The sequence below is a fragment of the Plodia interpunctella genome, chromosome 2, assembly GCF_027563975.2.
Source record: "Plodia interpunctella isolate USDA-ARS_2022_Savannah chromosome 2, ilPloInte3.2, whole genome shotgun sequence".
NCBI classification, from domain to species: domain Eukaryota; kingdom Metazoa; phylum Arthropoda; class Insecta; order Lepidoptera; family Pyralidae; genus Plodia; species Plodia interpunctella.
The window spans coordinates 1,637,770-1,662,732 of NC_071295.1; the positions used below are offsets into that span (position 1 = coordinate 1,637,770).

The 24,963-nt window shown below is 35.2% G+C and overlaps 1 protein-coding gene and 1 long non-coding RNA gene across 2 annotated transcripts; one reads left to right on the forward strand and one right to left on the reverse strand.

Annotated features, from left to right (window-relative positions):
• Window positions 1-10,572: 10,572 nt before the first annotated feature.
• On the reverse strand, window positions 10,573-19,937 carry LOC128677651 (uncharacterized). The gene is made up of 4 exons (XM_064436504.1): window positions 19,736-19,937; window positions 18,624-19,641; window positions 18,145-18,283; window positions 10,573-10,717 (listed from the first exon to the last, which is right to left on the reverse strand). The coding sequence occupies exons 2-4, from the start codon at window positions 19,639-19,641 to the stop codon at window positions 10,573-10,575; spliced, it is 1,302 nt and encodes a 433-aa protein (XP_064292574.1). The 5' UTR covers window positions 19,736-19,937.
• Window positions 19,938-23,050: 3,113 nt separating this feature from the next.
• Window positions 23,051-23,972, forward strand: LOC128677565 (uncharacterized). Its single transcript, XR_008405542.1, has 2 exons — window positions 23,051-23,380; window positions 23,646-23,972. It is a non-coding gene; the product is annotated as an uncharacterized LOC128677565 (long non-coding RNA).
• Window positions 23,973-24,963: the final 991 nt, after the last annotated feature.

Genomic DNA, 24,963 nt, shown 5'->3' on the forward strand with positions numbered 1-24,963 from the left:
ATTTTATTAACGGACGTAAGACGAGGGACCTTTGCGCATCAGTGGAAATCAACAAGGATACACTCACTTAATATGTATGTGTGTATACATATCCAGTCTATATACATAACTGTATACACTTCTAGTCTATAGACTAGAAGAAAAAAAGGCAATAAATTTATATAAACATATATCCAGTAAATATATTTGTAGTTTCAAGCGTCACGCGCGTATCTTGAAACGTGATCAAGACCCGTACTCGTATATAGTTGAAAATTGAATGCGACGATACCCTACGCTCATTCGCTCGAGTCACACTTTATTTTTGTTTGAAACGATTCACCTGAATTGTAGACAGTCAGTGAATTAAACTGTGTTTTTGACATTAAGAAAACTAGTTGTTTTTTTTTTTTTACATGAATATAATTTTTGTAGCTTTTATTGTTGTCAGAGAGATCTTATTGCATTCAATGCGCGTCAAAAATATAATGTCGGTGTAGTGATTCGTTGAGGAATTTCCCCGTCGGGAGCTGTTCCTGGATACATCATCGTAATAATGCATTGTCATTCAAACTAAACGGTTTATATTTGGCTGATTTTTGTTAATTCAGTCATGATTTTCTATCTTTTAGCAGTCCCTAGTTTTGTCCCTTTTATCTTAGTAACCTTAGTAACATTTTCGGTTGCTTTTTCAGCCTTTGACCTCTAAATTGCACCTAAAAAAAACCTCTAAATTAAATATTTCTTCCAGCGCGTAGTCTGATCGAGGTAGGGTTCCAAGAATGCTGGCAGCATTAACTCGCTGTATAGCGAGACCTGAGCAAGGAAGCTGCCATCTCTTGAAGACTTCTGTTGCCTCGATAAATGTCTTTTGCAAATTAGTTAGTTGTTGTACATTGTGGGTATATAGTACAGTAACGTGCAAAGAGTATTAGTTGTCAGGACATGCGCGTGACACGGCACGGTGTGAGTAGCGAGAGGAGCGTGATACGTCGGGGAAGACGAACAATATATATAATATAATTTCTTCATCTTCCTTGTTCTCATTTCTAGGAAACTGCCTTCCTTTAGTTCAGTTTTTCATTTTAATTCGTATCTAGTTGTAGACTTTAAAAATAATATTTAATGTCTTTGGGTTTTACATTTTAATATCCTTACACAAAGGATGCGGAATTATGTATGTCTGTCCGTGACATCGTAGCAGCCAAGCTTTTTTGTTTGAAAGATAATTTAATTGAAAGTATTCTTAGCTATGTTCTCAAAATGTGTGTTCAGCTGTAAAAGCTTATAAATTAAACTTTAATCAGAAATTAGATCTGCTCTTAAATTATAAGATCCTATAAATCTAATTTTTGAAAAACAATTTTCTTTCTTACAACCACTATTCTCCTAACAAAGCATGAAAATATGACGGGAAGATTCACAATATTTCAGATCTCAGCAACACTACGGGGAATTCCCGCGTTAACATTCCGGTCACGCTCGTGTCTGGTGAGCTGTGAGCAGCCACGTTGAGCCGTGGGGACACCGTGGTGCCTCAAATTACCGAATGAGCGACATAATAGAAAATAATATGAAGTATCTGGCAGCAAATTAAAAAAGAAAAATGCAATGTTATTCTTTTTAAAAGCAATGTCCAGCGATCGAACACCGTTTGAATAACCATTCCAACTCGACAAGAAGGTTATTGAAAGTCTTCTTTTTTCAAAAATTCGAGGTTATTTGATTCCATACAGAGATCTAGATAACAGAAATGGCGTCGAGTCTCTTTAACACCTCATGTTTGCCATGTTCCATGGAGCTGTTTGTTATGATGTTAACCAACAAAACTTAGTGATTATATCCACTTTGATGCCAAATGCCACTTTCAATCCAACATCCGAGTCCTCGACAACTTGGAGTTCAATGTGTCATATGACACAAGCTTTAAGACTTAAAGACTTGTAAAATTATAAGAACTAATTTTAGAGCAAAGTCTTGAAGTCTTTATTTATAATAGAGCGTTCAAATGACCTGAAAAAAAAAATTCTGCTATAAGGCAATACATACAGCGGCCCAAACAATCTATTGTGTGTAGGATCCTAGGACATTGTAGGGGAGCGGTAAGAATGGATTTCCTGAAATTCTCACGGGAAACGGATTTTTACTCACATCTGAACTGAACTTACACATACTTTTTTATTATTTTATATATTTCCAGGTCCGCCCTTGTTCAGGTGCTAAATCCAATTCAAAAGATGAAGAAAATAAGATTCTACAAATAATTTATTGCACGTCAATGCTCGATGCTCCTGCAAGAGGGTTATGACTTGTGTACATTTAAATGGAACATTTTCTTGAAATATGGCGCGGGGAAATGTGGTAAGAAAAATATCGTTCGGGTCAAATTGAATTATGGCACCCATAGCACATCTTACTAACACAAGTCTGTCTCTTTCTTTCAACTAAGGATAGTAAAATTCTATTTATTTATTTTTTTTACTGTAAAGCTTTGCCCAGAGTATGAGAAATATTTTTAACGCATATTTTTCATACATAATTTTTATTAATATATCAGTAAATATTTTTTATGAATGGCATTCGTCGTGACTTATAAATAATAAAAATATGTTAGCGCACCATTCCCAGACAGATAAAAATTGTCGAACCCGGATCTCTCAGGGGTGGCAGTCTGTCATGTTGGCTATTACATGACCTGGATTCATTTTAATGAATTAGTTAGCAAGAATCATGAAAATCAAATACGAAAAGTATGCGTTAAAAATTCTTCTCATGCGATTGAATATTCAGTACTCTAGCAATCTTATGTCCTCTCAAAGCTCGACAGCGTGGGCTTTGTCATAAAATTTGATAAAATTGGACTTTTAAAATGTAAGCGCTTCAAGTTTGCGGAAGGAAACTTGTTACGTGTTAAAAGTTTGAGAACGCTTGGACTTGAATATTAGCATTTTGAGATATACCGTGCAATATGCAATGTTATAAATGTTGTTATAAATCTTGAAAAAATTGATATAAATTTTTGTTGTAAATTTTGTTTGTTATAAATTTTGGTAGCGCAGCGGTATAGCGCTTGCCTCTGAAACGAGAGGTCCCGGGTTCGATCACCAGTCGGGTCATGATGAAAATGACCTTTTTCTGATTGGCCCGGGACTGTTTATCTATATATGTATTTGTTACAAAATATAGTATCGTTGAGTTAGTATCCCATAACACAAGTCTCGAATTTACTTTGGGGCTAGCTCAATCTGTGTGATTTGTCCTAATGTATAATACATTATTATTATATTATTAGGAGTACAAAATTAAAAAAAATATATAAGTACTTAGTAGTATCTAGCGCCCCGGCGTCGTTCAGGTAAAAATATTATAAATTACACACCTACACCTTCCTCAGCAATCGCTCTATCTATTGGTGAAAACCACATGAAATTTCGTGCAGTACTTTTTGAGTTTATCGCCAACTAACAGACAGACGCGGCAGAGGATCTTGCACTATAATACGTCAAGATAATAGCAAGATAATAGCAATAAACTGTTTTCTTTTTCAGTTACTGAAAAAGAAAACAGTTTATTTTTTGCCTTATAATTAACTATTTATAAAGCAAGAGAAAAACCACACTAAAAATTTAGAAAAAAAAATAAAATATATGTCACATTTAGTCTCCTAGTTTGAGTAGCCGTGTGAAATTGTGTTTTGGTAATTCACAGTAATTTTTCTGCTTCTCTGAACGTTGGCAACGGGGTCGAGGTTATAATAAAACTAACGAGTGTCGGTGAAATGTTAAATTTAATGAGTCGCTTTTGTCACGGCGACACTGCCGGGTTAGGTATAAATGGCCGTCATTCCTTCATGAGGTATATTTTGTGCATAGCTAAAAAGAGAGACACTTTACATGGTTCTTTCTTTGGATACCTAATTATATCATGGAAGGGGAACAAGGAATAAGGGATTCAAGAGTAAAAGTATTGTATGTATGGCACCTAAAATTTATAACAAAATTCCACAACAATTTAAAGATCAGAATTTAAATTTATTTAAAAAGCACCACAGATCCTGCTGATTGATAAATGTTATTATATTTTGAACGATTTTTATATAAAAAATTAGTTTAGTTACTTTTATTTGTTAGATTTTGTTTTGTAGGATGATAGCATGCTCTCCATTTAAATTTGCATACCCGTGGACGGTGAAACATGTAGGATTAAATTTTTCTTTTAACACCACATTGTAAAAAAATGTAAACTCATGTTTTTGTAAATAAATGATCTTTGTCTTTGTCTTTGTAAAAAAGAAAACTAAAATAAAGTTACGTTATGTCGTATAAAGATGTCATTTAAAGCAATTTGGTTATGATGTTTTTGAGCGTGTTTGATACACTAGCAGTCTCCATGTGACATAGGAGATTTGAGAAGTTGAAGAGTGAGTATATTAATGAAATATCAAAAGGTAACAGACGGGCATAGCTAAAGTGCTAGTTTTACACGCGCAAAACGCGTGTTTAGATGTTTTCGCGATATAAATTTCTCTCTTTCATCTGTGTGTTCAATCGCGTTTTTCTCTTTATAAGTACCTCCACTTTGTACTACACTTGTTCGGCATCCTCAGTTATCAGGTCACGCATATCCTTCACGACTTTTAGCCTGCACTTCCCGGGTTGTCTACTTTCTGCCAGTGCCAAGTGGGACCGGCAGACATTATATGTTCCCCTTCCCAATTTTAGTGACCACGAAGTATTCGGGTGAAATCACGCTGATCGTGGCGCTTGTCTATTTATAACACGTAGGTAATAAAGTTTGATAACGCATGACTTTGGTTCAAGAGTGTGGCTTCTGTTCGCAACTATATATCATATTCTATGACTAAGCGCTCCGCGGCTCTCGGAACTCTCTTTAAATAATTAAAACGCTAATTTGCAAGCAAAGTCCACTGTTGCGGAAACTGTATGATGTAAACATTTTTTTTAAATACAATGAGGTCTTTTGTACGTATAAGTTTTCAAAAAGTAATTGTAAGTAGGTACCTATTTCTTATAGCATAGTAGACCAACAGACGGCGTATTTAATCGTCTCAGAATAAGACTCCATATCCTCCCGTGGATATTGTCTGGCCAAGACAACTAAGTGACATAAGTATAGCCTAGGCAGCTGATAGGCGACTGTAACATTCTCAATAAGGGTTGACGTAGGGCGGCCAGTCGTAAAATCACAACTTAAGTCGTAAAATCACACCGGCATCATAACCCCATACGAAAGACAAACGAGCAAGCTTGATGAAAAACAAAAAAAGAAACACACAGACAATACAATTAAAGAAGTTATCATTTAAAGCTGGGTTTTATTTTATGGCAAAAGCCCAAAAACATATTGGCAGCATTGAATTATTACAACGTGTAGGCATTCAAACTGGTTTGATGTTGTTGTGTCCACAACTTTCGTTCCTCTTTAAATTATTCCGCTTGAATTCAAATTCAAATGATTCATGATGATATATATACACTTATATGATTGATTTTGGTCATGTTAACTCTTTTATTTCTACGCTCACGTAATATATAAGTATGAACTGCAATGTTCGTGTGAAGTTTGTGGCCAATTTTGATGGAAAAAGATGGTTTAAGAAGTGATTAATAAGCACGCGTGGTTATACATTATAAGCGATTATCATAAAGTTCGTTGTTTTGAAAAGTCAACTGTTTTATGATGTTTATACTTGTGTCGAGTGCGTCTTCGGATTGTATAAATATTTCACTCGCATACATGCGAGTTGCCTATTTCTGTCGCATGCAATATTCGTGATTGAGGTCGGTGGAAACAGGACATGAACAATGGTATGTTGTAATGAACGAGTATTTAGCTTTTCATACACAGTTTAATATTTTATTTAACTAACACCTTCTTCTTCGTGCCTTGTCCTACTCCACTTGGGGTAACACTGTATGGACTATAATAATAATAAATAAATAATAAATAAATAAATATATTAGGACAAATCACACAGATTGAGCCAGCCCCAAAGTAAGTTCGAGACTTGTGTTATGGGATACTAACTCAACGATACTATATATTTTATAACAAATACATATATAGATAAACATTCAAGACCCGGGCCAATCAAAAAAAGATAATTTTCCATTATGACCCGACCGGGGATCGAACCCGGGACCTCTCGGTGCAGTGGCAAGAACTTTACCACTGCGCCACCGAGGTCGTCATATTCTTTGCTATGCTTGAAATAAATCAATTTAATGTTGATTTTATTTCTTTAGATTAGAAGAAACCATAAAGAAACAAGAGGCACAAACTAATATTCTCGAGGCCAGGTTGGCATACAAATATTTCACCACCTGCGCATTATAGGGTACTCTAAAATATTGTGTACATTAAGCTAATTGACATGCCGCCTTCGGAGCTCGCCGGATTTTTCCATGAAAATTGAATTGTGTATTAGTCCGATAGGTGCTCTCAAAAAAAAAAAAAAAAACATAATACCTGCCTATCGAGAACGTTCAGTGTTTTTCATAGTTACATGTTACAATTTCATAGTCGACTGCGCCGCCCCGAGACCCGCGTGCAATCAAAACGAAGGATTCAGTGTAAACAAAGTGTAATAGCCATTTCTCTTACAAAGTTGTGTGACGATTCGCGGGGTTGAGGCAGACGATTGGGGTAAGCGGTTCCACCACGTCTTTTCATATAGAAGAACATGTAAAATGGGTAATGGTTTTTACCATTCAATCCACCAAGAGATGATGTAGATGTGGTAAAGTAAGTAAAAATATTTTATTGCATCAAAAACAATACAGAAAACACATAACAGGACCGTAATATATATTACAACTACTAGAAAAATGTACAATAGGCGGCCTTATCGATAGTGCTACTTACATAGTTATTATAGTTTGTCAAATATAACTTGAGTCATATGGCAGCAGGATGAACCGATACATTAGAAATGAGAGCGACAGAGAAAGATGTATTGTGTTTGTATTATTTGACAGCTGTCAATAAAATAAAGTATAGTGGATATTTGTCTTGAATATTGATAAATTTATCTTCCATGATGGAAAGCAACATATTTCGCTGTAAGGAAATTAATATGCAATACAAGCAAAGTGCATTCAAGTACACTGTAGAAGCTTGGTTCCAAGACACTAACAAGAAACTTAATGAGCTGAAGCACTTAGAGATTCAATAACTGAAAGTATTTGACTAATGCTCAAGGAAATTGCTTCTCTGTGTAAGCCCCTGGGGGCATAACTGGAAAATCATAGGCACTAGTGTTAAAAATATCTGGGCGCCCATTCCAAATAAGTTAAGTTTTATCATATGAAATTGTGAGTAGGAAAACATACGCTTTGGAATTATAGGATCTGGGACCTGGTTCTAATTAAGCAGTTCTTTTTTTCTTTTTAACATGTCGACATGTATATAACCTTCCTCGCGACGACATGTTGGATTCTCTTATTTGCTTAATTTTAGTCTAATTTTACAGAAAAAAAAATTAAATCTATTTATATAAAACTCTTACGTTACTGAGTGACTGACTGACTGACAGATAACGCACAGCCGAAACTACTGGGCGTAGAAAGCTGACATTTGGTGTGTAGGTTCCTAAGACAGTGTAGGGGAACGAATTTATAGTCGGGAACGAAGTTGTAGGCAAAATCTAGTTAAATATATGTTACATGGAATGAAAATACATAGCGCTTGTTTATAGTGACCGAGGACAAGCTTGTGGTCCTAACTCAACACCGTCACAGGATTCACGGCAGTACTTTTACTTCACCATTGTATGGAATTGTAACGCATATGTGCATACGCGCGTGTACACGTGCGTTAAAATACAACCGTCATTCAATTTGCTGTCTTCTTATTTGTCAACGCTTTCCAACGATATCTGCGTTAGATTCTCCCGGACAAGTGTTGTACCACGGGCTGGACACGCATTTGTTGTTGCCTTTAACCAAAATTTAACCCTCTATCAGCTACGCCCCTTTTTGCAGGAGTGCCTGAGGTTCTAATATGCAACGACTTGTACAAATGAGAGCGCGCGCGCTTCAGAAAAACAAAACGAATTGAAACATTCTTTCATACTTTTTCTTCAATCTTGAGTGAAATCATTAATTTAAAAGTGCCACCTTTTTTGTATTATTAAACCCACATTTTGTTCTTTAGGAATGGTCTTTGGGAACTGAGCGGAGATTATGGTGGTGACGATAGCATATACATTGTCTTAGTTTCCATAGTTTCCATCGAAAGTCTGAGATAATGTTAAAATTAATAACAAAATCTTAAATCTAAGTATTAATAAAGCATGGCTTAAAAATTTTAAAGAATCTAGTGACAACCTAATCTTATAATTTGTGAGCCTTTATTTTATATGCTTATTGCTGGCAATTTATTATCCTGTAACAATTGAATAAAGAATTGAATTGAATTGAACCTTAATCCTGCTATGAGAATACTATTGTTGCCTATGAGTTGCCAAGTCTAGTGTCCCTTAGTCGCCTCGTACGACACGCGGAAGGATATGAAGCGGTCTTAGTCTACGGCGGAATCACACGCCACAAATTCAATACAATTGTGGGTTTGGGATGGGATGTAAATCAAAACATATGTACCGAGTATTTTACACACTCGATTCATATATTTAATGAAAAATACATGAATATTAGAAATAAAAATCTACTAACCACATCTCGTGGAATAAAAAAACATATATACAATATTTAGTAAGAAATAAAAACAAAAAGAGTAATACTAGTAATAAATATAAATAAATATAAATATATAGGGACAAAAGACACAGATTGAGCTAGCCCCAAAGTAAGTTCGAGACTTGTGTTATGGCATACTAACTCAACGGTACTATATTCTATAACATATACATATATAGATAAACATCCAAAACCCAGGTCAATCTGATAAAGATCATTTTTCATGTTGACCTGACCGGGATTCAAACCCGGGACCTCCAGGGTAGCAGTCCGGCAAGATGACCATTAAGCCACGGAGGTCAAGAAACACATAAACAGCACATTACTTGCGTATTTCAGACAGACCATTACATGCAACCACAAATTACAGGATTTTTCTCTCTAACTATACTATTATTACAAAGAGGTAAGCGTTTGTGAGTTTGTATGTTTGAGGCAGGTAATCTCTGAAACTACTAGACCGATGTCAAAAATTCTTTCACAATTAGAAATGTACATTATTCAAGATTGCTATAGGCTAAATTTTATCTCAAAATTCCCGCGGGAGCGAAGCCTCGGGCTTCAACTAGTTGTATATAATAGGAATTATTCTGTAGCTTTTCGTTCAATATCATATTGCAATGCAATGCATTTCTATGTAAAGGTACTTTTACGATGGTCACCAGATATTCGCATACATTATATTATATACTAAATAACAGATCATACCTTTTCTATTTCCCAGACGTTATAATTTTGCAACGTGAAAGTTTAAATGTGTCTACATGAAATAAAAAAATACATCCACAACCTCACATATTATAAGACAAAGTCCCCTGCCGCGTCTGTCTGTCTGTTCGCAATAAATTCAAAAACTACTACACGGATTTCCATGCGGTTTTCGCCAATAAATAGTGTGATTCCTGAGGAAGGTTCTGGTGCATAATTTATTATGTTTCAATTCGAGTGAAGCCGGGGCGGGTCGCTAGTAAAACATAAACCCCAAACTATATTTTAAAACTTTGTAGGAGGCTTTTACCCGAAGGGGTCCGCGAAATTATAAAATATTTAGAGAGGAATATACTCGTATTATTAATATTTATTCCAATAATTTTAATAGATAGGATTAGAATCTGAGAACTTTTAGTCACTGGCTTCACTGATTTTCCAGTTTGATCTGGTTGTAACAAGACTGATTTCGATTGAACGCCATTCTCCTATTATATTATAATTATTTAAATTTAACAGTTTTCTAAAAACATTTCGTTATACCAAAAGCAAGGCTATCAAAGGCAAAGGCAAGAAAATCAAAATTTTACCAACCAAATGCCGAGAGCGAGTGGATCATTTGAAATTCGAGTAAAATCGATTCTCGCGCACAGCAGCCTTAATATTGCGGCATTATTTAAATTTCGAAGCACCATACGAGCTCTCGAATTAATTCGAAATATCAGAGTGTCGAGTAATATAATCGATTTGTCTCTCGTTCCGCCTCGCATACTAATATAATTAATTTAAGGCTTGCAAGGAATACGTTATTAAGAATGTGACGTTCGAATTTTAAGTCAATTTGCTGTTGATATTATGTAAATGGCATATATACCTATGTATTGATGAGCTGTATTTTGAATATTTTATTATGAAGATTTCTATAATTACAGTTTCAAGTTCTACTTACTAAGATATGAAGGCGTACGTGAGTCCCTTCAGGACCAGCGGTCACAACACACACTAAATCTTGGGTGCCACAGGGCACCCAAGTCTGCCTCTGTACGGACGCAAGAGGTGATAGGCAGGTGAGACCCACACATTGCACCCGATACAGAGGCAGCCACCCTTCGGCCGCAGAGGACAGGGGATCGTCGAGAAACATACCGACGCTCCCCTTCCCCTGTGTTCAGCGCCACGGCCGCGATGTGGTCGCGGAGGACAAATCCCCGCGACCCCACCTCTGCTTCTGCATCTGCATCATCGTCAGCCTACCATTATCCCACTTCATGTGGAGTCGGTACAGCATGTCAGTCTCCTTAACTTCTCCCTGTCTGATGTTAACCGATCTGTTACATCCTTTTTAGCCATATCCTGCCTGACGCACTCAATCCACCTCTTCTTCGGCCTGCCCCTACTTCTTTTCCTTTTCTTTTCTTAGTATTTAATATATATCATACACAAACACTCATACATGCGCGTCGGGTAGCGTTTCATCATTTCCCATTGGGTTATGTGCGTGAAGTTTAAAAACTATAACTTCGAAAAAGCCAAAACACATATATCATAAAAAAAGCCTTCGAAAATGTTTACTAATCGAATTATTCGAATCACTACTGATTGCTCAATAAATTAACCTGATACTAGGAATGGAGAAGGAAATCTATCTGTTAAGTAAAAAGTTCCCTAGAAGCGAATACAATAAATAACTGAATTAAGACTCTACTTAGTATGGACACCGACCGCGCTCTCCTGGGAAATAAATCATTACTTTCTAATACTTTCCGCATAGAGCATAATAATAGCAGTAACGACTAGAAGGTTCACGAACAATGTCGTACGAATTTGAATCTTATTCTCACCGAATCATATTTGTAAAGACCAATAAGACGATGATACAGCAGCTGTATCCTTATAACACATGTAACATTGACGCTCATCGTTAAATTGGAAACAGCGATGTATTTATTGAAAACACGAAGAATCAATACGATACTCTCGTTGGTGACCCTTTAACCCATGTGAAGTTTCTTCACAAAAAAAATGTACTTTCTCATTTCAATATCAATTTTTTACACTTTTTTCAGAGATTTATTATTGGACTTAGCAAGATTTTGTTCAACAAAAGTCTATTTTTATTATTTGGTGGTCAATTTAAATTCCTGCGCAGACGGAATATTAAGTTAAGTACCCCACAAGGGACTTTGTGGTAATCGTACCTAAATTCTCGTGTTAAGAGTCCTACATTCGGTTCAAAAGTTAAAGAACTTAGGTTATAGTGTAAAAGTTAAGGCAACCTTGTCCAGCTTTGTTAGTTGCGAAAACTTTAAGTGTAATATAAATTTGTTCGAGCTCACTCCGTTTGTTTTATATTGTTACGTTGTTTTATTTACGCCTCTGCCATTTAAGCAAAGGTTTATTTTATGAAGTTATATTTTATCATAATTTAAAAGCTACGAATACAAAGAATAGTTTTTTGAGTGGTAGAAAAAATATAGTCGTTGATTTTAGCTTTCTAGTGACGACGATTCTCTGATCAACGAAAACTTCGTTCGTTGGTCATCAACGTCACCTAATATTTTACTTAGATTTGGTAGTTCAATTTCGATTTCGAGTAAATTATAATAACCTGATAAGCTAACATCATTTTTGAGATAAGTGTGACATGGTAAAAATATCTCTTTGAACTCTTTAAGAGCTTTGTTTTCCTAGTAGGTACTATTTTTACACATTTTCAAATAACTTCCTGTCCGTGATAATCATTCATAAAGATATTTATATATTAAACCCTTGTAAAGTTATGTTTTCCTGAGGGCTTAGTGTGGGTTAGCATTTCACTTCTCACCATCGAATCAATTCGAAGTGAGACGCAGCGAACCATTGACATTGGCGCGTGGTTGTCGTTGCGTCACAATGGCGTAATGTGATTGGTTCGCTGTATTGGTAACCCGCACTTCACTTACTGGTAACTGTTACATAAGTTAGTCTTCTAGTTAATTAGTATATAATTAGAAAATCACTCTTGTATTATTAACATGCATAATACGAAGCTGGCTCGCAGCCATTTCATGAAAGCAAATTGCAATTTTGACGTACATTAACACTATCTTACCAAAAAATATGAGGGGAATTAAAGTGAGCTAGAAATACGAATATTTAAATTTATTCAGTGAATTCATAAATACGGAGTACGCGGGCGTAGACAAAGGAATATTTTTATATTAGGCATACCATCTGAATTTTGTTAATATTGCCAAGAGAGATCTCACAAATTATTTAACAAACGAAAATCAACCTATTTGCCAAATGGGAGATTTCAAATTAGTATGTTCAGAATGGGTTACTGCGTGTTTCCTACATTTTCTTTTATTGTGTGAAACACACGTGGATTACTTACTTGTTACAGGCGTGTGGTCCCGCCCTAGAATAGGACCATTCGAACTGCTGATAGACATTGTCGCCTATTTCTTCGTTTGGTAATCTATCGCATCTTTTGAGTAATATCAAATTTAAGTGTGTATTTTTAATCCCAATAGGTTTATTTGTTCATTCTGTTAATATGTATCAAATTCTGTATAATATAAGATTAAAGTATTACATCACAGATTACATGAAGTTTTAAATAAATCTAACTGAATTTGACAAAGTTTCACCAAATGTGCAGCTAAAGTGCATTCAAATTCTGGGATGCGGAAGTGAGTTGGGATCCGATTTAAACTGAAGTCAACGATGCGGATGCCGGATGACTCATTTAGATTTAAACAGTTTTTGAATAATTCAATGTTTTTTATTAGTTTTATGATTTTATGTTGTATTTAATTATTATGTGATAGCAATTGAGATCTTATTAAGTGTTAATACACTCACATTAATATACTGCAATAATCCTGTTAACATTACAAATGCGAAAGTTTGTAAGCATGTGTTATGTACTTATATTTGTTACTCTTTCACGCGAAATCTACTGGACCGATTGTTACAAAATTTGGTACACGGCTAGAATATAATCTGTAATAGTACATAGGGTACCCAAGGGTTTTTATCCCAAAGTTCCCACAGGAGCGAAACCCCGGGGCGCAGCTAGTGATACAATAATATTAGTTTGAAAATGTTGAGAAGCGAATACTGGGTATCGTCGCTTTATTGCATGCCTAAATCTTAAATTGGTTTTTTATTAACCCCCGACGCAAAAGAGGGGTGATACACTGCTAAGTGTGTGTCTGTGTATTATGTGGCACCGTAGCTCATCAATGGGTGAACCGATTTGGATGCGGTTTTTTATTTATTTGATAGAAAATTTTTATGCGGTGGTTCTTAGATATGTTTGATCAAAATCGATTCAGCCGTTCAAAAAAGTTGTAGCGAAATGAATATTGAAAGTCTGGGTTTTTTAATTTTTCTAACAAATAGAGAGATAAGAAAAGTTGTTTTACTCTTAATTTTATGTGCACATTAAACTATAATATATACATATAAGTAGATTATTGTAATGATAAATAAGCACTTACATAAGTCATATAAACTAAGGAAAAAGGGTAAACTTAGCAAGAACGATAAAATTATACGATCTGCGCATCGCGGCTCTGAGAAATATGCAATATGCATCAAGATTCATCAAATACAATGCACTTTCCCACACCAATAGCATTACCATATCTAGAAAGGGATTCAGCGCTAAATTGTATGCTTTTGGAAGTCGTGCATAGTAAATAAGAATTATATTAATTTAATGTTATCATTGCAGAAGTAATTATGTAATAATTCAAAACGTGAATTGTATATATAATACGTACTATGTACATAGTTTTGCATTCATTGTTAACGCACGGTGTTGACGACCTCGGTGGCGCAGTGGTAAAGTGCTTGCCTCTGAACCGAGAGGACCCGGGTTCGATCCCCGGTCGGGTCATGATGGAAAATGATCTTTTTCTGAGTGCCCCGGGTCTTGGACGTTTATCTATATATGTATTTGTTATAAAATATAGTATCGCTGAGTTAGTATCCCATAACACAAGGCTCGAATTTACTTTGGGGCTAGCTCAATCTGTGTGTGATTTGTCCTAATATATTTATTATTATTTATTTATGCGGAATTTTCTTTAAAAAAAAGCTATGGTTTTAGTTTGTGTTACTTTATTGCACGATCCTTACGATCAAAGGAAATAAGCTTTCGATCGTTGTATCTGTCCGACTTCAAAAATGGACGAGTAAAGCTTTCAACTTCCTTAATATTCGCGGTATACTTTGTCACCGAATGTATTTCCTAAAGCCACTGATCTTTGATATTTTCCGAACGAATTTTATGATGGAAATGTAAGATCGTAAAACGCAGGAGCACGTGGCGGAAAACTGGCAAGTTGTGCAACATTGTACGGGTGGAAATACATGATTTTCTAAATCAGTGTGCATTCATGCCAGTACGTGGGAGCGAAAATTCTCGAGTTTTAAAAAAGTGTTCAACATTTACGTATTTTAGATGAATTTAGAATATATAAATATAAATATAAATAAATTTACAAAAATTACATCATTTATCTACATACTCAGTCTATAACACTAAACAACTTTTCGTATGGGAGACCGCCCGAAATCAGCATTTTAATATGGGACAGTTGAATACTTTTCGCGATTTCCGGTTTGCTCCCATATAAAAAGGGTTCATTATAATAAACTGACCATGTCGTCTGAATGTTTAATACTGGCTCCACATTGCTATCGAACAGTTTGCCAAACTTTGATGGATTCAGTATACAATGCTGGTTTTTTATTGCGGTAAATAAAATCACTCATTTTAACTACACAATGTTCACGCATTCGCGTCGCCATGTGTCTCAGTTCGGCGTTCCATAAAAAGTCTCCGTAAGCCCGTTTGCCTGCTTGGTAATGACAAAAACATTTTTAATATTAATTTCTGTTTGTTATTAATAATTTTATTGTTAGACGAAAATAACCGTGGGAAGTAAGTACATAAACTAAAATTAATACAAAAAAATATACCTACATTAATATATTTTTTTTATCAAAAGGAAAAGTCTAAGCTACGCGCTGGTTGGTGCCAGGAGTTCATAACTTCTCAGCAGTGGCCTTATTTACAGATTCGAAATGTTTCGCAAGTTTTAAGTGGCGGGATTTAAAAGTTAGGCGAGGTGGCGCGGATTTTTGTCGCTCCCCGTTTCATAATTCATCCAGGATTCCGGAGATGGCTGTCGGCCTGTCTACTGTTATGCATATATATATATATATATATATATATATATATATATATATATATATATATATATATACGATAAATAATGGTGATGGTAGTGGCGATTTAAGTAAAAATTATTATTTTTTTCAAAATATTGTTGTTGACACTTTTAGCATTTGTTTTGATATTTGCACGAACACATTGTTTTGTTACGCATCGAAATGCGTAACAAAATAATGTGTTCGTACAGTCAGCCGTTGAAGAGTCCCCACGTTGGGAGCAAATCCTGGGTGCATAGTCTGGTCATGCTTATCATAATAATGCATAGTCATTATAAACTTAAGAGATATGGAAAATTTAAACTATAAATGACTAGATTTGATTACGGACAGAACGACAGACAGAACAGATGAAACCAAATTAAAGGTTGTAAAATTCTGTAAATACTCCTACTACCACTACTAAACTTAACTTATTAAAACTGTTACAAATAACGTAAAACCTAATAATAGGATTTTGGCATATAACCTAGAATTAGAACAAAATACCGTACTTTTTATCCCGATAATCCTACAAGAGCGAAGCCGCGTGCAAAAAATTGGTAATAATACAATCTACTTTTTGTAAGTCGACCAAATACGAAAGATAATTAGGTAATCACATCGCAATCCCAAAAAACGAAGTGTATCTTTTTAATCCAAGTTTGGGAAAGGCAATTAAAAATAAAGGAAAATTTGGGCGGGAAAAAAATCAGGGAAAGCGGACCATGTAATTACTTATATCTCAAGTTAGTCAAGTTTATTGCTACACGGATTTTTAGAGTGTTTTTTTTTGTACTTACTTACTTAACACTTTACAGGACAGAAAACTGATCTCAAATTACATGGGATGACACTTCGGTTTTCCATACAAAAAATCACTACGTCTATAGCAGTACTTGTTAAAATAAATACTAAAATACTAATGTACGTCAGTAGCTACGGGCATAACCGCTGTACGGATACAACCGGACTGTTATTATAAATAGCAAAGTTAAGCCGTCAAGACAGTCAGTACGGGCTTTACCGTACATCGGGCAACGCCGTACTGTCATAACGACTAATATAATTAAGTTGTTTAGGCAGTCAGTACGGGATTTACCGTACATCGGGCTACCCCGTACTGTCATGAAGAATAACAGAGTGAAACCGCCAAGATAGTCAGTGCGGCGCTCACCGTACATCGGGCAACGCCGTACTGTTATGAAGAATAGCAAACTCAAGACGTCGTGATAGTCAGTACGGGTTTTACCGTACCGTAAATATATTAAAAAAACTCCATTGAACAAAAATAAATCAATTTTATTGATAGAAAACTAATGCTTACGCACTCAAAAAATACAAATTCAAACAAAAACATCAAATATTCTAATTCAAAAACATAAAATAAGTATTATTCTTCAACATCGCGTTTCATAGCTAGGCACTTTGGTCGACAATACTATGAAAGTTTTATAATTTCTAATTCTTCTAAAACATATCTATATCCCTCTAATCAAAAAGTTTACGAAAATAATTAACTTATCAATCAGTCTTCAATTATTGTACACAACACATGAGTACTAGTCTTTATAGCATCAAAAATCAATCTAATATCACTATTCGTATGTATTGCTTTAGTATAAAAAATGTTAACCTAAATCACAGTCCGTCATTTTAACTTTAGGCTAATTCTAGTTTATAATAATTAGTTATTTCTCTTCTATCAGTCTACTAGTTGAGTATTTTTAAGATAATAACTTAAACTTAATCAGTTTTGCGCTTGTGCCATTCCTCGAAGCAGGATGGACAAAGTGGTGGTTTTTTTTCACAGCCTTTGCATCGATATCTTGTCTCTTTGCGCCTTTTGTTTTTAGTACAGTTCATGCAGTTCAGATATTTTATGCCTCGTTTTGCATTTTCGGGTACTGGAATTTCTTCTGGCCAATGTTCAAAGTTTTCTCTTTGTCTTTGTTCATTAGAATCTTCTGGTTCATTCACATTTATGACCAACGGTGCGGAGACGCGCCTGCTAGCATAAATGCTGCCTTTTCTGACCACATCCCGTCCTGTCATTTTTTTGTCAATATTACACATCTCTTTTATAAGATCATCCCGAAATGTTAAAAACTGATATCTTTGAGACCTCGGTACAACATTTTTCTTAAATAAATAGAAGGCATTCCAAATCGATACATCTAACATATGAAAAAATACTTTTTTGTACCAACGAATGGTCTTCTTGGGAGATGAATAATATGAGACCATTTGGTCTTTGCGATCAATACCGCCCATATGGTTATTGTAACTGATGACTTCTTCTGGTTTTTTCACGACTTTTCCAAATCTGTTCGTAATAAGCTTTAATCTTGGATGATTTCTTGTCGTAATCATGTTAACCTGCCGTTTATCCTTCCAAACTGAAATATAAACTTGCTTTTTACGTAGCCAGAAGAAGTCACCTTTTTTCAAATTCTTCTTCATCAACATTTTTGGATTACTCTTTCTGTTTTTACGTAAAGTCCCACTAGTGTGTGTACGAAGCTCTATTAACTTCTGGCTTAAGTCCACGTCATTGTAGAAGTTGTCCATAAAGACGTGATGGCCTTTCATGAGATATGGCTGTACCAATTCCATTACAATTTTTTCTGTCTTCTTGATTGCCGGGTCTGATTCTATTTCTTCATTTTTACCTTTGTACATTAATATATTTAAAACATATCCATCAGAAGTAGTCAATACAAAAAATTTAATTCCGTAACGAGCTTTTTTTGACTTAATATATTGTCGAAAATGTAATCGGCCACGAAACAAAATTAGCGATTCATCAATTGATAGATTCACACCGGGACTGTAGATTTGCCGAAAATTCTCACATATGGCCTTCATGAAATCAGAAACTTTCTTTTCTCCTTTAGCATTAGCTTCAGACAAACTAAGACATCGTAATATTTGTTCAAACCGACGTCCTGACATTATGTATGTAAAAAATGGGTGAAAATATAAGGGATCGGAGAATGATGAATCTCCTACTAGGTCCTTTTACTTGACCTTGCAACACACACAAAGCTAAGAACATCTCCATCTCATTTACTGTTACAACTCTAAAAGCTTGGTTTCGGCTATTTCTGGTATGGGGTTTATTAGAATTAGACAAAAAATCGCCATATGCATTTGTCCTGGCTACTAAATATTCGAGTAACTCTTGAGAAAATACCCGTCTAAATATATCTAATGGGGTAGCATTTTCATTAATATCTATTCTCAATCCTTGAGTGTTATTATCAAATCCAAACTCTGGAATTAGTTCAGTAGTACAAGTCCATTCTTCTTCGGGTGTCTCTGCTTCTACATTTTGAGATAACTGAAGATCAGGATTTCCTTCAGATTCCTGTTCTTCCAAATTTTGATCTACAGGATCTTCCGGACTTGCAAGGCCCGATATTTCGTGAAGAGGAATTACAGGGGACGCAGCTCTGGAACTTTGTGCTGAAGTTGATGGAAATGCTGATTCTAATAGGCTTAGACATCCCATAGAAAAACTATTTTCCGTTCTCACACTCATTGTATCTGACGGTTCGACGATATCTTGAGGTTTATGAAATGTAATGGGACTACCAAGAGGTATTACAGGACTTCCAGATGCACTTTCTATGGATATGTGTGTGCTCGCGGTAGGGCGTAAAGGTAGTATTGGACTGTTTTGGTCAGAAATCGAAGGAGAGGGTGGAACAAATAAGGTAGCTCTGTATCTAGAAGTAGATGGTACTGTATCTGTGCGATTATTATCACTGGCCCTTACATATCTGGGCTGAACCTTAGAATCTTTAGGATCTTTCTCTGATTTAGCCTCATCTACATCCAAGGCTTCTGAGTCATCCGAATCACTATTTGGTACATAGTCTGCATCCGTGCCATATTCCCCGTCGTTATCTTCAAAAGGGTCTGTTTCCGTTTTTTCTGATGTATCAGAAAAACTGCCATCGTCAGAACTTTCTGGAGTCGACACATCCTCCAATAACTTTTTGATGCGCTCCTCGTCTTTATTCATCTGTGGCAAAAAGTGAACGTGAGCAGAACGTTATAAAAAGTATATTTTTCTATAAAAGTAAAGACTATATTAATAACAGTAATTAATTACTTACGTTTTCTGCCACAAATTTTTGCGCGCGAACCGACGTGGACACAACCAACACCGGCGCCAGGCAGCGCGACACTGACTTGGTGTTTCTATGAATTCTCTAGGCGGACTATACGGTTATACCCGTAGTGTTACTATATCAACTACTTTTTGTGTTTCTATACGATGTAGGTAATGTATATATTATAGCTCTTAGATTTGACAGTACAAACCTATGAATATCTTGTAGATAGACAGTAAATCATGTTCGTTACAATGATAGTATAAATCCAGCACGGTGATCACCGTAGCGCTCTTTATAATAACTTTTGTAGCGACTGCGATGCCAGTACTGTCAAACTACAGAGTTTATAGACCACTGCTATAACCGTACTGTCCTGTAAAGTGTTAATGATCCATTTTCCTTTTTGTGATGAACTCTTTAGATGAACATTTAAAAAGGCCTACATAAAAAATGTAAAAACATTTTGTTTTTGATGCGTCGTGTTCTTTTATCTATGGTCGCATCATAGCGTGCCTTGTATCGCTTAACGACAATAGCTTGCCAAGTTGCTAAAGTGCCAAGTCGTAAAAGTCATGTCAGATACCTTTACGCAACTGGAATGAACTTTGACCCCGGTTTTAGCAATAATAACACACTCGAAAATCGGAAGAATTCGTTAAGTACTTGTTGGAATAACATGATGGGGCCAACAGCTGTTTTAAATTAGATTTTTTCGGCATTTCTTCTCAGCTGCAGTCGTCGTTCCGTAATACCAGTAGTTTTATGAGAAATATAGCATATTATATAATATACAATTTTCTAAATAGGTAATATTTAATCATGACTATGAAGGTCTAATTTCTGATTAAATGATTTGATTTTTGTTTTAATCTCGGCTAATTTTCTTCCTCTGTTACAACACATAGGTACACCGTTCTGTGATTTAATTTCATACGGCAGTTCTGAACCATAAAATGTCTTAACATCATTTTAATGCTTAGCTAAATATAACTTAGGCTTACATAGTAGCTTAAATTTTCTGATTTCCCTCCGGAGTTAAGCTCCATATAAAAGCTAGCGCACATTTCCTAATTGTAGCGCCATTATCAAAACCCTTAGCTTTGAGCAGCTAAGTTTATTCGCTTTAAGCTCTCTAAAAGTTCCATTAAGCGTCTTTTGTAATTAAATTGGAGGCTAATTACAAAGCTTTAAGCACTTTCTAATTGTTATGTCCAGGATAAAGCCGAAGATGACAGTAACAAAACCTTTTACCAATAATTTTTGATGCAAACCTTCAAACTATCACTGGTTGACTGAAAGAGATCCCTTCATGGGATAAGTCCGCCATTGTATATTTACCTTCTTGTTATGTATGTACATATAACGTGTGTTCTTTGTATATTAAAGATATTATAAATAAACAAACCATTTTATATAAATTTCATTAGGAAAAGGCTTTTGACAAAACCTAATCACATGCGCATACAATATCGGAGTTGAAATTGGCAAGATTTGTTAATCTTGAAGTATTCGTTAGATCACTATTCAGTTACTTATTGATAGAATAATTTACGAAACAGAAAATTGTGTAATGTATTATAAGAGTAGGTTGGATTAATGGTCAACTTTGACCTTAACTTAAACCTTCGCATCACCGTCATTTAGAATAATTTGCGTTTTTCTGCGCTATAATATTAATTATTATTATATAATTTTATACATAATTTTCTAAAACATCATATAGGTTTGATCTTTATCTTTGACTATAAATACAAAAACTGTTTGAACTACAAAATTATAGACAACTATGTAGTCGCGTCGCTTCGCGGGGCTCCGCTCCCGTGAGAATTTCAGGATAAAAAGTACCCTATGTGTTATTCCAGGTTTGATATTCTACCCGCGAAAGAGTACTTAACAAGCACACATATGTACATCCTCACAAACTTTCGCATTTATAATATTAATATATATAACACCGTCGACCTGAGTTACTGTAGATCCAAAATTCTTCCCAAAATACCAGCGTGTGGGTGGTGAAAATAAAATGAACACGCTATTTTTTGGAGAATAAAAAGTGAATTCGTTTTATTTAATGAACCCGTTTCCTAAGACAGATAAAATAGATAACTGTTTATCTAGTTGATGTTATAAATTTGTTCTTGACACCCGGCAGCTTTTTCATTTATTTGTTATGGAAAAAATAATTAAGAAATCCTGTATTACGATTGAAGATATTGGATTCTAACTCGCTGATTTTTACACTAAAACCACAAAAACACGTAACGAAATAAATTTTAAGACAATGAACTCCCCGAGTGTTAAAACTAAGTGAATTCAATTTTATTACTGTTCGCACCCGCTCCAAACTATTACCACGCGATAAATTATCGAGCAACTTTTGCGTGTCCACTCAAATGTTATAGGATAAGTACAGCAGACGGCTAAATGAAGCTATTTAGAATTCTTTATTATACTGTACAATGAAACACCTTGTTGTAAATATATTCCAAGATAGACTCGTTTAATATCGATATAATCAGGATTTTTGCTCATTGAAAATTATACTTGATTAGTCATTAGATATGCTAGGATGGTTAACGTACTAACACAAAGAGGTTTTGTAATTTAATGAGCGTGTGTATGCACCTATGCACACTACAGTGGCAATACGATGAAGAGTAAACGAAAATGTGATTTATGTCCAATTTAAACTATCTACTTCACGGGGGCTTGTTGCGTTAATTTCTAAATAAAACAATACATCGATTGTTTTGTTACATGTTTTATTTCATCATTGTACATGTTTTCATGATAATCTAACCCACTCTCTAGTCTGTGCATTTTAAGTAAGTATTACAAACAACAAGATACATTTGTTTTGGTGCAATTACACGTTATTGCACCAAAACAATTGTAATTGATGCAATGTTCAATCAATAATAAGTTCAATATTCAAATATGTTCGTTGCATCAACAACACAAGACAACTAGTAAATTGTACAATAGGCGGCCAAATCGCTAGAGCAATCTCTTCCAGGATACCTTAAGGAGATATGAATATAAATGGTGGTGCTAAGAGTAATGAGATGCTACTTCCATTTTACGGCTAAAGCATCATACCTTAGAATCTACTTTCCTATGTTTTCTGCTCCACTTCGAGATTCCTTAGTTATCAGAACATTAGCACGCATTCTTAACATTAAGCCATCACTTTCCATTGTTGCCCAATCTGCCAAGACCAAGCAACTAAGAAAGGCATTATATTAGGTGTTCTATGATTTTCATTTTCGTGAAGAAATAACTGGCGATATTTCTTCCAGGTTTGAAAGATGTCCTCAGAGGCGCTCCGTCTATTTGCGCTGTCTTCGATAAATAAAATAAAATTGAAAAGTGTACGGAACTCTTTAATCAAAGAAATCCACGAAGATAACCATTTTATGAATTTTCAGCGACTACAGAAGTAGATTGGAATCGTTTGAAGATAGAGAAATCAAAGTCCTGTTAATAATCGCGGAACTCTTTTTGGTTTTAATAAAAACATTTTTTTTGTCTGTGGTTTATGAAAAGTTCTGGCACACGTCTTTTCGCGAGTTGTCAGTGCGTATTAGCTAAGATGACGCTCAAAATTTCTGTTTCCCTAAAAAAATTGGTTCCTTTTGTTCACAAGTAAGTTCTTATTCTTCTTAGCGTGTCATGGAAATTGTAGGTTTCTTTTAAGTATTATCTTCTATAAGCCAAATAAAAACATGGAAGACGCGAGCTGCTTCACTTCCCGCGCAGATTGTAAAAGTTCTAAAAGGGAATGAGTTGTAAATTTTAGATTCTTCTCAAAGGCGGCGATGGCTTAGCAACCTCGGCTAGTGACTAGGAAAATCTTCAAAATTTCAAGGTTTGTTTTTGATCCGTGTCAACGATTTTTTTTTTATTTCAGATTAAAAAATCAACCATCCAACGATAGCTTCAAGATGCCACCAGAGACACCCATGTTCAACCAAAACACGATTAAATTGGCGACCGTTCGTATTACGCCATCTCTCCGGTTGCTTTCCTTCAGGGTCTCCAAAAACTACTTGTACTTGAGCTTTGCTAAACCTGGCACCGACTTACTAGAATATGACGAGTTATGCTCTGACAGTTGATGGTTACGGAAAAATGTGTATATCCGAAAATGTGAAAATGTTTTTTTTTTTGAAGTTGAAAAATTAAGTTTGTCGGTGATCCTGTATCAATAGTGGAAATACATATTTTAATCCTGCTATATTGACAATTTCTAAATTTATTTTATCCTTTTGTAAAGTCTAGCCGGATGAATTTTTGGCGAATGGATTTTTTTATAATGAAACAAAGATTTTCTTTTTTATGGTACTTTTATAGATTTATATTAGGTATCACTCTTGCGTTTATGTTAAAAAAAAAACAATGAAGACATGCCATAGTATTCATAATGGCTCGACGGATCTAAATGAATTTTCGTTTAAGTAAGAACTTACTTACATCCATGGCGTAGAAGTTACGTCCCTACAATATTCTATATTTACCTACAATATTGTAGGGAACAATATTCTAAATTTCCTTCAAGGCTCTGTTCGAGGGGGAAATTATGTGCTATTCCATTAAGAAGTTACTGAAGGCAATGATACAAAAACACAATGAATATAAAATAATGAATGCATGGATCTAAATGAATTTTCGTTTAAAGTGTTAAACGAAAATTAGGAAAAAGAAAAAATAGAATATTGTAGGGACGTATTTACCCACTGTTCGAAGTACAGGCAAATTTTAATTCATTCGAGGTATTAAAGCAGACCCAGGACTCCGACGCTCAACGGCTGAGGAAGGAATCTGTAAAACGTCCGGCTAAGAACGGGAGGGAGAGTAGGTACGCATTTTTCTCGTCATTGCTTGAAAAATCCGAATAAGAAACAGATTTTATCTCGATCGAAGAAAAAGTTTGTAATTCCGCTACATTGAAAACTTGCAAGTTTATCTGTTTGAGAAAGTTCATTGAATCCGAGTAAGTGAATGAATGCTCGAGAAAGTAAGATCACAACAGATTCTGGGTGATTTCAATTTATTTGTGTGTACAGTAGAATAGATTCACTCCAAATCCCCGTAGTTGTCGTATGAGGCGACTAAGGGATGTCCTTGACAGTTGATAGGCATCACCAGTGTAGTGTATGTGTCTATATTTACTTCTCTGTAGTATAAGTGTTACTACTGTAGTAGTCGTAGCGCTGCGAGCGAGCGCT